The sequence below is a fragment of the Mytilus californianus genome, unplaced genomic scaffold (assembly GCF_021869535.1).
Source record: "Mytilus californianus isolate M0D057914Y unplaced genomic scaffold, xbMytCali1.0.p SCAF_8, whole genome shotgun sequence".
Lineage (NCBI taxonomy): Eukaryota > Metazoa > Mollusca > Bivalvia > Mytilida > Mytilidae > Mytilus > Mytilus californianus.
This window is the reverse complement of record NW_026262734.1, coordinates 13,751,922-13,767,795: the sequence shown is the minus strand read 5'-3', so window position 1 is coordinate 13,767,795 and position 15,874 is coordinate 13,751,922. Positions and strand designations below refer to the sequence as shown.

The 15,874-nt window shown below is 31.8% G+C and overlaps 1 protein-coding gene across 1 annotated transcript; it reads right to left on the bottom strand.

Annotated features, from left to right (window-relative positions):
• Positions 1–1,248: 1,248 nt before the first annotated feature.
• On the bottom strand, positions 1,249–15,268 carry LOC127711222 (protein draper-like). The gene is made up of 8 exons (XM_052217215.1): positions 15,096–15,268; positions 10,739–10,815; positions 9,753–9,917; positions 8,825–8,953; positions 7,306–7,434; positions 6,965–7,093; positions 6,303–6,404; positions 1,249–4,469 (listed from the first exon to the last, which is right to left on the bottom strand). Exons 1-8 carry the CDS (start codon positions 15,230–15,232, stop codon positions 4,117–4,119), a joined length of 1,221 nt encoding a protein of 406 aa, XP_052073175.1. The 5' UTR covers positions 15,233–15,268; the 3' UTR covers positions 1,249–4,116.
• Positions 15,269–15,874: the final 606 nt, after the last annotated feature.

The following is a 15,874-nucleotide window of genomic DNA, read 5'->3' as shown; positions in this document are numbered from 1 at the left end:
TTTTTTATTCAATTTTGAACTGTCTATTTCCATTCCAGCAGCGCCTGTATGGATCATATATATCCCCCAGTTGATACGACATTCCAGAGCTTATGCTTCCTATCATGATTTCCTTTATAGAGGTTTGTTGCTTACACGGAAGTAGAACTAATAAAAGTTAAAATCATTCTTCTGAAATTTAACGTACAACAACACTAGTTGGTTGACCGTTTTGAAATATCTGTGTCTCAGCTAACCATGGACATGTTTCAATTGTCGAACCTCAATATCGTTTCCTCTTTTTCTCGATTATGGCATCACAAAATGAGACTTTACCATGAGTAATACGACGGATGCCTCTAGAAGTGCAGGATCTGATTACCTTTTCGGAGTACATGAGACCATCGCCGTTTGTTTTTTGTTTTTGTTTTTTGGTTTTTTTTTCTTGGGAGGGAAGGGGGGGGGGGGGGGGTAGGGGGTTTAAGGGTTAGTGTTATTCAGTCTTTAATTTTTATGTAGTGTTTGTGAACTTGTATGTCTTATTTATTAATTTTGCTTGTACAATCGCAAAGTCAGATTCGCTCGACAGAAAAAGTTTCTTGAACGTCCCAATGGTATTTTCAGCTGTTTTTGTATTTGTTACACTACGATGTCACAATCCCTAAAATCATTTGAAGCCTTCATTATGTAGGTAATCAATATTAGGTGCATTGATTTCGATGGAATTTGGTGCTATAGCGTTTTTGTGGTTTTAAATTTGTTTTCTGTTTGTTTGGTTTTTTTATTCATTATTATTTCATAATATTAACAAAATTGTGCTGTTGTCGTCTTTATTTGTGTCCTAGTAATTACATGATTATTTGTGAATATTTTATTCAGTGTTTCAGTTGTTCCGTTGTTTTCCTCTTTTAGTTGATGTGTTTCCCTCGGTTTTAGTTTGTTACCCGGATTTGTTTTTGCTTAATCGAATTATGACTATTGAACAGCGGTATACTACTGTTGCCTTTATTTATTTGTAAAACCATATATATATATAACATCAATATTCACTCTTATATCGGATAAAGAGAGGCGAAAGATACCAAAGGGACATTCAAACTCATAAATGTATATAAAATTGTCCTTATTACAAAGTGGACAGCTAAAGTAAAAATGATGGTCAAGCTTGATTCTCGAGTCATCGTATGTTTTGATGTGTGACTTTATAAATTAAGATTTAAAGGCCGTCAATATTAATTGGTGCGATGGCGAAAATAAGCAAACAAAATATAAAAACAAATATTCATATTCAAAAAGTTGTAAATTACAGAAAACGACAGAAAATCGGAAATATAAATGAATGAATTATGTTATCCCATAATAAAGTTTCAATTAGTTCATATCCAAAAGGTATTCAAAAAGTCAAGTGTAAAGATCTTATAAATGAACTCACCTTAGATACCAGTAGTAAAATCTTGTACGCAAGAGGCGCGTATATAAAAGACTCATCAGTGATACTCAAAAGGCCAAATAAAGTACGAAGTTGAAGAGCATTGAGGAACTAAAATTTCTAACGGTTTTGACAAATACAGCAAATGCTATCTATTTCTTCGGTAGAAAATTGTTAGTATTTTGAAAGACTTTAAGTTAAATAAACAGTCTGAGAAAAAGCATGACGTTGTGTTGTACCGATATACATGTAAATAGTTTCGACAGGTTGTAGGGTCACATGTTTTTATATTTGTAAAGGAATATATATGTAGGTGCTTTGTTTTAATCTGGCAAAAACAAAACTAATGTAAATACCGGTAAAAACAATATCCAAATATAAATATTTAATATCAATTAACGGATAATGATTTTCGATAATCAAATTGGAACGTATTTCCTACTTCCTATTCAACAATTGTAAATAAATGATTGAAATTCGCGTTTTTTATACACTGTAATTTTGTACAATCTTAATTTTTTATACTAAATAAAACTTAATTTTACAAAATTGTTTTGACTAAGGGGTTCATGCTGAAAGTGCGTTTGTTGAATTGGATGTGAAATTTTAAAAAAAAGCATACAATTGCGTCATTTTCAACAAGGGGCTTTGAGGGCAAAACTGAACTAAGTTGTCAATCTATAACCTCAAAACACATAAAAACGACGAACTAGTTACTCTTAAATCGAGGCTAACATAGAAGACTACATCATTAAATGCTTGGAACGTCTTTCTGTGCAATCTAGCTTCCTCCTCCAATTGAAACTGGTCGTCACAAAACAGCCAATAGTACTAAAAGTGGCGTTTAAAACACCAACAATCAAACATCTTGTATGATTAACTTAATTGCAAATAATATATATATATGCTTAATTTTCATGATGTAAAGTTAGGTTCTAATTTTCTGACAATGAGTTCATTTGGTTGAAGATTTTGATAAAATAAGTTGAATGGTATTGGGTTAATCCACAAATCACTTTGATGCGTTAAAATGCCTGTATAGACAAACCAACATCACTCGTTAATTCTATATTGTTCTATTTGTTAAATTAAGTGTTTTGCATTGTTCCCAATTTACCAAATGTATCAATTACTGTAGATACTATAAGGAAAATTCTGAATTGTATCTTCTGATTTACAACTTTACATGCATTAACTATTGTACCATCCGCAAAACAGACGTATGGACGTCAATATTACTTTATCTTTTACACAAAGTTGTAAAATCCCTTCCATAAAAGATCGTTGTTTCAACAATTTAGCAATTACATTTATTTGAGAACAAACATAAGAAAACAACGGTTTTGAAGATAAAATATAACACACGCTTTATTGATTCTACGTGTGACAATTAATGAGGTAAATGAAATTAAGTCTTATGATTTTGCAGCGGGTAAAAATACTTAGATATCGAATGCACGTCACTGTTACATTGGTCTCTTGAGTAACGGCGTCAGAGATACCTCCTATGTGCAACTTAACTAATATTAAGTGTTAATATCTAAACGGATCGTTACTGTCAATTTAAATTAAAACACAATGGATATTAGGATCAACAGTACATAATTAGAAGCCCTACATACTGTGGCTTTATTATTGTTCGTTGGATATCAATTTCGTGGTTTTCAAGGGAAACACGTATATATGTTTAACGAAGAATACATTTTTTTAGGCTGGTATACAGTACAACGAATTCACATATCGACCAAGATAAAAGAAAAATCACAATCCACGAAAACTTGCACAACACAAATACATGAATCATCAGTACTAACATGTAGGATTTGTGAGTCTTAGTATTTGAGATGCTGAGATGAATCAATGAAACAAGTATTCACACAAGTATTGACAAGTGTTTCCTGTTTAATTACCAATGACAATCTTAAATTATTCATATTATAATGCAACCAATTGGTATTTGAATAGGACACAAGGAGCGGGATATAGGTTGATATAAATCACTTTACTTGGACGCAATTGAAGAGATACTTGTTTGATATGAAAATTTATATGATATCACCAGCCCAATAGCCAGAACTTCGGTACTGAAATAAAAATATTGTGTTCTTGAAATTTGCTGGTACAATTTTTGGTTTTAAAAACTCTTCAATTTTTAAAAATATTTTGGATTTGGATTTTCTAATGTTTTGGCCACGTGCATAAATAAAAACAACCACCAATTGTCGAAATACGCATCTGGTGCAGGATAATTGGTACCGTTTATGTTATTATATTGAGAACACAAAACTAGGTTTGATCAGTCCAATATTGGACTTTGGAATTCAAAGTCATGAGAATTATAAATCTATAAAAATAAACAACATTCATTTATTTTGAAGACAATTATCTGTCAGATGTGTTTTTTTGACTTAAATTTAGTTTTGGATAAGAGTTTTGGCTCATAACATATGTTCATGACGAGTAATTTTTATGAGCTGAAATATTCAATTGTACTATCCTTTTTATCAAAGTTTGAAATTAGCTTAATTTTGAAAGGATTAAAGAAATGTAATTATTTTTGTTGTATTAATGTCCAGACTTGTTACAAAAAAAAATGTATCAGCATCTTACCTCCTATGGTTTTATAATTATAAAATTAGCAACTAATATCAGTTTACAAATAGTTTTGGTCGATTAAGTTGTTTCAATCGACATTTTATGAAGTTGAACTAATGTTTGTGCATTTCATATCGATCTGTTTCCAAATCATCGATATCACCTATTTCGCAATATAAATCTGCTTCCATCGGATATTGAAACATGGACGTTTCTGTATCTATAATAGATGATTCAGTCTGAGCGTCCTGTGTTTGTGCTGATTGTAGCCTTCGTTTCGCTTTACGTAGTTCCATGTTTTGTTTTGAGGAGTTCTTTTGACATTTCTTTACATTACGACAGAGTGCATCTTTAACTTTCACGAATATAGCTACCACACATATCAAACCAGTAAGAGCCGCAGCCATCATTATGTAAACGATTACGGTATTTCCTGAAGTCCCATCGACCTTTGCATCTGAAACAACTGTTTTCATAGAAGAGATTTAAATATTTGAAAATGATACATCCTTTTTCTTTCTTTACATGTTTGAAAAAACAACTTCTTTCTTTTATATGAATGTTAACATTTAAAAAGACATCTCTATCGCCTCACTTGAAGAATATGTGAATAAATTGATCCGCAAAACATTAATGTGTCGCGCTCTCCTATAAAACCAATGTCAATATAAAGTGAAATCTATGTCTTCTATTGTAACTTAGGTCTACTACTACGAATTAAATACTTTGCCTAACATGAAAATATGGAAATTGTGTTAATAAAATTTGCTGCTACATTCTCTTCGAAATTATTTAAAATTAAGGAATATATTTCCCTCATGCAAAGTTTTGATTTCTTGCCTGGCTTTGGTTATAATTTGTGTCCTTTCTTGTTTATAAGCTTTTCGTTTTATAATAATTCTTATTTTTCAAAATGTTTTGCCTCGAGCATCAGCGAAGATCCATTTGCCTTTGAAAAGTGCAACGGGTGCTGAAAATTAGTACCGTTAATGTTATGACTACAACTGGGTCGATACCTTTGATGTTGGATAAATCCACCATTTTCTACGTAAGGAAATGCCTGTACCAAGTCAGGAATATGACAGTTGTTTTACATTTGTTTGGTGTGTTTGAGCTTTTGATTTTGACATTTGATAAAAGATTTTCCGTTTTGGATTTTCCTTGGACCTCATTATTTTTTGCATTTTACTTTTTGTTAGTTCTGGTGGGTATCACCAGCCCATGAAAACACGTATATTGTTTTATTAAAACTTGTTGTTACCAAATTTGTGATATTGTTTTAAATTAAGGACTATATCTCCCTCATGCAAATCTCTGATTGTTTTATTGGCTATGGCTATAAGTTTTGAATTTTTTGTTTATAAGCTCGTCATTTATCTTATAAGTTTTTTTTTTGTCTCGAGCTTCACTAAATAGACATTTTTGTCGAAATCTGGTGCAGAACAATTGATACGGTCAATGTTATTACAACTTGAAAAAAATATTTAAATAAAGAGATCTGGTGAGATTGCCAATAAGACAACTATACACCAAAGTGCAAATGAAATCGATGAAGGCAATTATAGGCTTACGTACGGCCTTCAACGACGAGATAAAAAAGACCCATACAACATAGCACGCTATAAGGGGTCCCGACATATAAAATTTTAAACAATTCATTTGAGAAAACTAACAACCTTATTTACAACCAACAATTTACGAAAAACAAATATGACAGACATGAACCAACAACAACCTTTGAAATAGATGCTTCTGACTAGGGACAGGCACTTAAAGAATGTGGCGGGGTTAAACATGTTTGTTAGAGCTGAATTTGTGTCAGTTTTTTGAAATAATGAATACGTCGTTGAGTGTTTTTTACGCATCAACGTTTTCATGATACTTTCATGAAATGAGTACGACAACATGACAGTGATCTCATTTATTTTAGTAAACAAACTAGGTTTGAGGTATGATGTCAAATTGCTTATTAAACACTGTAATTTTAATGTAAATATTCAAGTTGCAGTGTTATTGTACATCTATTTTTCCACTATTATAGCTGACTATACGGTATTAGTTTTGCTCAGTTTTCAAGTCGTGCGTTGACTCAATCCACGTCTGATCGACTCTTGTGTATAGTTGTCTCATTGGCAGTCATATCACATCTTCGTATCTTTATATAAAGGAAAGAACAACATTTGTAGATTTATAGACTCTTCTTTCGTCATTATTTCTACAGTTTATGCTATCCATAAAGTGTTTACTCCCAGATAATCGGACCGTTACCTGGACCGATAAACTATATCTATAGAAATACCTTTCTGTGAATTGCAATCTCCGGATATAACGTCGCAATTATCATGAACTGAGCAGTTACAAATTCCACTGCAATTAATTCCATATTTTCCGGATGGACATTCTACAAAAGGTCAATAATAATATAAAAAATGTATAATTATCTTAATTAGATATAACAAAACTAGACCATTGACTCAGATAAATTTAATTGTTAATAAGTGTCACATGTTCCACCCGTATATTTAAATTACTATAGTTTCATTGATTTTTTTTCAAGCGAGGTAACGTTATTTCTACAGATCTTTAAGTCTCTAAAGGTAAACAAATTTTCAACTGATATCCAATGATCACGAATGACATAACACCGAAGTTTGATTTTTACAGATGGATTGTTAGTTAGAAAACATGGAGTCTTTTTATTTATTATTTTATTTTGTTTATTAAAAACAGTTCTTCATTTGTTCTTCGTATATTACAATTTGATACCGGTACATCTGTAAACATTTTATTTAGTATCATTGCACAAATTTAAAATCAATACCATTGGGCAAATTTTAAGACTGATATGTAATCAATCAATATACTTTCAATATGAATACTTTTAAATCTTAAAGAGTATACCAGTATTAACTTTGCTTTGAGAGTCGATCTACATGACCTACACTCAACAACATAATTTACCCTTTGTGCAATGATCCCCAATCCATCCGTCAGGACACACACAATCCCCATTGGTAGGATCACATGTAGCATCATGTGCACAGAAACATTCTTCATTACAGTTCATTCCGTATGTTCCGGATACACAAACTTCAAAAGAAATAAATCATAATATATTATTGATTTTGTTTTTGTTGCATCTGTCTGCATACATTGGTTTGATCTTCCAAAATCATTATATACTATTGTATGTGTGTTTGTTAACATTGCTTGGTATACACATGTATATAAACTGTTCTACATATAACAGTGATATTAACTGGCCTATTGTGAAAACGGAACAACACAAAAAAATTATTTACCCTTTGAGCAATTATCTCCAAACCATCCTGCAGGACATAAACACTCCCCAGTTACGGGATCACATTGAGCGTCTTGGGCACACATACATTTCTCTGTGCAATTGATACCGTATGTTCCAATTGTACACGCTTGAAAAGATAAAAAATATTGTTTATTAGTAATTTCATGTAAACGAAAACACCATAAACAACAGAAAAAAATATCACACAAAATTATCATACAACTCCGATCCTGAAATACACAGTAGCTATACGAAATAAGTTAACTCTAGTTTTAGCAATATCAATAAGGATGCTTATTACAAATTAATAATTTGCAAGAGAGTTTTATGCGTTGATAATGATGTAACATATGATATATAGCATATCATTTACCAAGATTCCAGTTCGACTGGAATATTTTTCTGTAATTAATAACAATTTACCCACCATATTAAAAAACACCCTCTTTTTAGCATGCTAACGTGCTAACAAGCAAGCTCTTGTCACAATATTTTTTGTTGATTCATACCAAATAATGGATCAATATATTTTCGGCGATTTTTATTTTGCTCGGTCGACACAAAATGTTATAAGAGGACTTTAGTTTAAGATACATGCATTTCTGTTAGTTGTTATTAGCTCTGACCTAGCTGTCAGTAACTGTCAGTAGTCTAAGGTATTTATTTAGTGTCTTTTTTCTTGTGGGGATGTATAAATACCGTGCTACATCCGAACTGTGTTTTTTGTTACTGGTGTTTTTTTTTTTTTATTTCTGCATCCATCTGATGAGTTAAGCCACTTTCAACTAATTGTTAAAGTTTGTTCATGTGTTGTGCTGTTACACCAATGTACCAGGTTAGGGGAGAGTTGGGCGCCCGCAAACATGTTTACCCTTTGTGCCTTTTCCAAGTAGGAAGCCTGTAATTCAGTGGTTATCGTTTGTTGCTTTATATCATATTTGTTTTTTGTTCATTGTTTTGTACATAAATCAAGCCGTTAGTTTTCTTGTTTCAATTGTTTTACATTTGTCTCATCGGGGCTTTTTATAGCTGAAAATGCGGCATAGGTTTTGCTTATTGTTGAAGGCCGTTCAGGGACCTTGATTGATGTACAAAACAATATATGAAAAACAAATATGATATCGATATAATATAATATAACATAAAACCGAGAATCACTGAATAATAAGCTAATGAATGCCTGGACAAAACAAATGTATATCCATTCAAACGAGAAAATCAACAGGATTATTTATGTACAAAACAATAAACGAAAAACAAATATGATATGTTGTAACTGGTGGTAATCCTTGAAATACAGGGTCCTTACAGTTCATTTGAAATGTTTTTATAAAGGTCAAGGTATACATCATTTGTAATTTCAAATAATGTGAAAATTGGAATGCACCGGAAACACTCAGCATTATTATTTACCATGTGTGCAGTAAACTCCAAATGTTTCTATGAAGGCCAATCTATTTGATCTGCACTACATTTAACAATTCAAGGAAATTAAAACACACAACATAACGATTTACCCTTTGTGCAGTGATTTCCAAACCATCCTGCAGGACATAAACAAACCCCAGATACAGGATCACACTCAGCATCATGTGCACAGACACATTCCTTACCACATTGCACACCGTATGTGCCGAATGAACAAGCTTCAAAGGAAATGAATGGAAATGAATTAGAGTCAATCGTTACTTACATCTATAACAAGCAATACCTTCCTCTCAATCGTATGGCGTTTACATATCTCTATTAATATGTTTTGCCCGTTTATGTTCATGTTATACTGACTTTATTTCCAAGGGTAAATCCTTACACAAAAAACTGCCCCAACAGCATTATCAGGAAGAACTATTTAAATCGACACTGCATGAGTATTACAGTCACCATCACGAATGGTTTAGCGATACGATAAATTTGTATCTCAACTCACTAACGACATGTGATTACAGTCTTATTTAGATCTTAAAATTTCTATAATAGAAGTTGTCTGTAGGTTTACCAATTGCGTCCTATTCCGGTTTGTGACATTTTGACTGATTAACATGGCGGGTGATGCATTCATACCATGAGGAGCTTACCCTGTGGTCGCACCCTGTCTATCTTCTTTTGAAGTTCCTTTGGTTTTTATTCGTTATCTTGATTTTATGAGTAATAGATTGATGAGATTTAAACAACAAATACAAAAACATAATCAGACACATCAGAAAATATCCCAACAGGTAACATGTATATCATATTAAAAGGTCATGCAGCTCCGGCGTTTACTCTGAGAACAGAAATTACTTTAAATCGTGCACACCGACATATCTAACATCTAACTACTTTTTAATGTAAGACATATAAAGTAACTGAATTGGGAAATAGCAATACATCTTTGGCCTAATATACGTGTATGTATCATTATATATGTAGTGTCTTGATACTATTAATCTTGTATAGTTTACCTACCATTTGAGCATTGTGGACCTGTAAACCCTATATCACAAATACATCCATGTACTGGGTCACATTTCTGTCCATCTAAACAGTCGCATTTCTGTTTGCACCGAACCCCGTGGTAATTTGGCATACATTCCAACAAACAATCCTGACCCCACTTTCCTGCTGGACACTCTAAAGATTGAAATTTCTAATAATATAACCACTTTTTACTTTCCATTTGAAATGGAAAAAAAAAATATAAGTATAATTTTAATAAAATAATGTAAACAAAACAAAAAAAGAATAAATGACAAATTAAAACAAGGTGATTGTTCAAAAAAAAAACTTTATATTGGTTAAATTCAATTGGAAAATAAATTTAAAAAAAATCATAATTATGAAAATTTTTACTTTTTTAAGAATATAACAGCCGGCAAATAATCTCTTAGACAAAAAGATTGCGTGAATAAATAAAAGAACTTCCATATTTCTGCAAATGCTTATCATCAATTCTAAAAGAATCAACGTTCAAAGGAATTTTTTCACGAAAGTCATAATTTAAAATGATATTTTTTTACCGCCAGTGCTTTTACAACAAGAAGAGGTACGGCTGGGATAAATGGTAATAAAGTCCATTGTGTGATTTAAGTCATTTACAAGGCAAATTGCCAAATAATGATAATTCCGAGATCATCACTCATACAAATTGTCAATCAGTCCTCGCATTCCAACTCGATAGAATTAGTGCTGATATATAAACCTCTCATATGAATTAACATCAATTAAACACTGCAAGTCTTAGAGTGATAAAGCGATTCGAACGAGAGTTTGTCATAGGGAAACACATCCCATCTTCCTAATTTTATACCAACGATCAGACTTCTGGTATAAAGTATTACGTGTACGAAACAGTTGCATTTAACAACTCATTGTGTAATATCATAAAGACAGCTAGAAATATATTTGATAAATAAAAGAATGGTTAAATGTTTTTAAGCTAAAAACAAAAATACCTTGACATTTTCCATCGCGGAAAAAATAATCGGGACAACAATCGAAAATCAGCTGTGTGTTGATTCCAGACGAGTTACTACAACAGAGAAAGTTCATTATTTAACAACTCAGCATAATATTTCAATTAACTACCTGTAAGTGAGATAAAGACATGTGCTTTTTGGGCTTAAAGACTTTTTTCCTGGCGGAGTATGAATACTTATATAAGCATCCATGTTAAAAAAAAATATGAATACATCATGGTTTCGGAAAGCAACCTTTTCATTCAGTATGACAATAAACATATTTCATCTACCGTTGACCAAAATCGTATGATAATTTTATGTCTGTTGCAAGTCAGTTGTCAATGTCCCTACAATTTGAACTTGCCTAAAGTACAATTTTACTTCTTTATTATACCATTGATTTAAAAAAAAAGCAGTAAACAGATTCTACAGTAACATAAAACAGCCGTTTTGCAAATATTATTATCTTACTTTTGTTATTATATACATAAACTGTTGTTTAGATTCGAGCAACTAATAGAGTGTTTGCATAAAATCGTCAAAGAGAAACGAAAGAAAGTAGTGTTTAAGAAAAGTTAAGAACAGTTTTGTGGCGAATTATGCTGACAGTATAGTGATAGAGAAGCGAAAGAAATAAGTGTTCAAGAAAAGTTAAGAACAGTTTTTTGGCAAATTATGCTGACAGTACGGTGGTACATAGCGAAAGATAGTAGTGTTCAAGAAAAGTTAAGAACAGTTTTTTATGGCAAACTTCGCTGACAGTACGGTGGTAAATAGCAAAAGATAGTAGTGTTCAAGAAAAGTTAAGAACAGTTTTTTTATGGCAAATTGTGCTGACAGTATGATGGTAGAGAAGCGAAAGATAGTAGTGTTCAAGAAAAGTTAAGAACAGTTTTTTATGGCAAACTATGCTGACAGTACGGTGGTAAATAGCGAAAGATAGTAGTGTTCAAGAAAAGTTAAGAACAGTTTTTTATGGCAGACTATGCTGACTGTACGGTGGTAAATAGCGAAAGATAGTTGAGTTCAAGAAAAGTAAAGAACAGTTTTTTAATGGCAAATTGTGCTGACAGTATGGTGGTAGAGAAGCGAAAGATAGTAGTGTTCAAGAAAAGTTAAGAACAGGTTTTTTTGGCAAATTATGATGACATTACGGTGGTAAATAGCGAAAGATATCAAAGGCACATTAAAACTCATAAATCAAAATTAAACTGACAAATGCAGAAAAAGAAAAACGACAAACAACAGTATACAAAACACAACATAGAAAACTAAAGACTAAGGAAACCGAAACCCGTCAAAAACCGGGGTGATCTCAGATGCTCCGGAAGGGTAAGTAGATCCTACTTCACGTGTGACACACGTCGTGTTGCTCATGTATAGAACTTTTCACTGAACGTTACCCAACCAACATTTGATTATTTAATCAAATGTAGAATATCTTTTAAACGACAATACAAAATTGGTATCAACTGGACAATTATGCAAAACAAAATCCATCAATGATGTTAGTGTTGTAATTTTGTACGCAAGACGCGCGTTTCGTCTACAACAGATTCATCAGTGACGCTCGAATCAAAATATTTACAAGGCCAAATAAAGTACAAAGTTGAATAACATTGAGAACCCACAATGCCGACACTTTCACCAAAGTGATCTAAACTAATCTTTTCCTGTTTAGACAATCCTTAATATTTCGAAAAGTTCAAAGTTTTGTGAAGATTTATAAAAACAACCGATTAAAAAAACCGTGCATAAAATAGGCCGTTGCTTATCTCGTTTGAATGGGTTTACATTTGTCATTTCGGGGCCTTTTTATAGCTGACTATCCGGTATGGGTTTCGCTCATTGTTGAAGGCTGTACTGTGACCTATAGTTGTCAACTTCAATGTAATTTGGTCTCTGATGGAGAGTTGTCTCATCGGCAATTATACCACATATTCTTACTTTTATATATAATGAGACTTGTGTAAGAATAATGACAACTATCTCATTTTGAATAATATAAACGCATGCTATTAGCAGTCTGAATCAAATGGTATCCAAAAATCGAGATTGGTTTATTTCGCAGGTGCCAATACAATATTTATATACAACGCTATACATGTGCTTCACGTTTTATTTTCGGCCATTGGTTATTGTCGATATTAGACAAATTCGATAAAGCAAAAATTGGAAAATGAATGAAAGCATTAAAAAATTATATATACTGCACATTGCTTATTGTGGCACATATTATTTATTTCAACAGATCAATGAATAACAGATACCAGTAGAAATTAACGTGTTGTGTGAAATTGCATAGAACGATAATTTTTATAGAAATATTCTTTTAGTCAATCATCATTTACCACGAGTAAAAATAAGCTAAGCACAAATGAAGTAGTTCATTAATAAAATTAGATGATTGTTGATTTTTGAAACAAAATGTTTTTGTTAGAGATTGAAGTCCTGATTTAGCTGGGAACACCAATGTCTAATCAATTGGTTACCCCAATATGCATTTACATAATGTTAATTGACTTTTTTAATATTTTATTTGTGAGAACAGGAAAATAACATATTTATAATTTTACAATTAAACTCATTTTTATATAAAGTAAACATAGTCATATCAATGTAAATCGCTGAAGTACCTTTCAAACCTTTACATGATATATAAATTAATAAATTATTTAGAAACTTCCATCTCCCTCAGGCAAAGTTGATCTGAGATGAATTTGGCTATGTTTCGAAATTCCGTTTTGTTTATAAAGCTCTACGCGTAGTTAGGTGTTATACATCCCTTGCGTACGAAATGTTTGGGTTTTGACGTTCTTGATGAAGATAAATCCAGAAAAGTGCTTCGAATGTATGACATTAATAAAGTGTTGTGTTTATTCCTTAAGACACAAATCATAGATCTACACGTACTTATAGTGTCTGAAAGCTAGTTCCATGCCAATTACATCTAAAAAGAAAACTATGTATCCAAGACAAAATATCATTCAGTATAATTTAATGGATTTAGTGTTAAGACGTCATAAACAGTATAGGAAAACATGACATTGTGCAATGCCAAAGTAAAGACAAGATGTAAAATCATAAACGATAATAACTGTATAGCAATACATAGTATCATTGTGATATATGATTGTAATGATGATGGATGGCCGTTTGAAGTCCAGCAGCAAATTAAAAAGCATATTTAGGACGTGAAAATGATAATGCAATATGAATATCAACCTTGATACGGAATTTTAATTTGCAAGTTCGCAAGGTGACATTCGTAAAGAAGACTTGTCAACCTATTTATTACTTACGACACATTATTCAAACTCCTAGCCGTCCAGTGTTTATTCTTCCTTCTCATTGCCGAGTGCTAGACTGACACACAGGAACTATTAATTTTACCGTCTTTTATTTGACTCAGCATGGGTTCGAACCGACGACCTCCTTCACTCGAAGTTTGCACGCCAACAAGACCCACCGAGACGGGGGATATTAAAGACATTGCAATCCAATCTGCATCTTTTCAATACATGATTATGTAGAATTCAGACGAATAACAGACATCTACATACAAGTGAACCAGAATAAATACACCGCAAGGTCTTAACAAAAAACCTGAAGATAAATTGTTGATTGTTGTTCGCTGTACATATAGTGACAAATAGTTCATTTATATAAGAGCAAAATAATAAAAACAAACATTCAGGACAAACTTTCATATGAATGCAAGGAATGTACTTTTATTTTCAGTTGAGTTAAACAGCCTTTGTCCAAAATATATGTAAATGTGAACTTTACATAACAATTTAACTTTTAAGAATGTAGTATGCAATTTATTATATTATGAAGAGAATGTGCATAACACAACGATAACAAATATATTTTTGACCTTATATAATTAATAGATCTTATATTTTGGCGACACTGACAATATCTTCAAGGGTTTATCTTCATCAAAACACCTTCTTGCCGATATAGCCCAATACATAAGGTTGTAAAAACACAGAAGCAGCACAATCGTAAACCGATAAGAAAACAGGAAGAACATATACTTTGCTTCTTCTTCTTTTAGAACAATAACTCTTTTATGTCCGAATTATTACAAAACTTTTTACAAAATATTTTTTTTAAATGTTCATATCAAAGTATTTTCACTACCAAAGCTTTTCCAATGGTGTTGATAGTGCATTTTAAATCTTCGAGGAGTAACCGTCTATATACAGGCAGTTCTTTCTAAGAGTACATGCGATAAATCTAATTGCTTTTTGGATGCACAGTGTGAACAAAAAATCATCAAAAACATGTTATTAAAACTAAAAGATTTTCAAAAATAAATTTTGATTTTAGGGGATTAACTTACCTTGTAGTTACTTTCCGTGGACAAATATTTGGATCTGTTGCCACCATTGTTACGACACCATTAACGCAAGCAAGTAAAAGTAAAGCAGTGAGGTGCATAATGAACCAGAAAGGATCTACATTGTGCGTGTTTTGCATATACTTGCTGGTTTTCCGTTACGTAGAGACACGCTCAAATATTTTTAGAACAATGACTTTATTCAACGAATTTCTTTAAACATTATTTCCTTATTGTGTTTTTGTATTGTTATAAAAGAAATATCCGGTCATTTAGATGACTGTTTTCCGCTTTTAAAATATTCCTATATTATAAACCACTTTGAAGTTCAAGGCCTTTAATATACATTTAATTGAATTTAAACGGACGCTGTTTGAACTTATAACATTTGAAAACAATATTTGGTGTACGAAACATCACATGTCTTCTATTGCAGCAAAAATATATCAGCAAAATACTCAGAAGTGGACTATTGGATGAGTATTATTAGATATGATAAAGAGACATTAAATAAGAAGAGAGGTTTAAATAGAATAAGATTGTATTATTAGATATGATAAAGAGACATTAAATAAGAAGAGAGGTTTAAATAAGATTGTTATTCTTTCCTATTTCATAGTTGCCATTCAATGTATTTAGATTTAGAAGCATAAAGTAAACCGTAAACGCGAGGACAAGAACATATTTGCACCTTCTATGTTTATATCTTTTTTCAAATTATAGCCTGGCCAAGTGCAGCAGTAACTGTTTATCCTTTTTTTATTTTAACAGGTTCGTTGTAT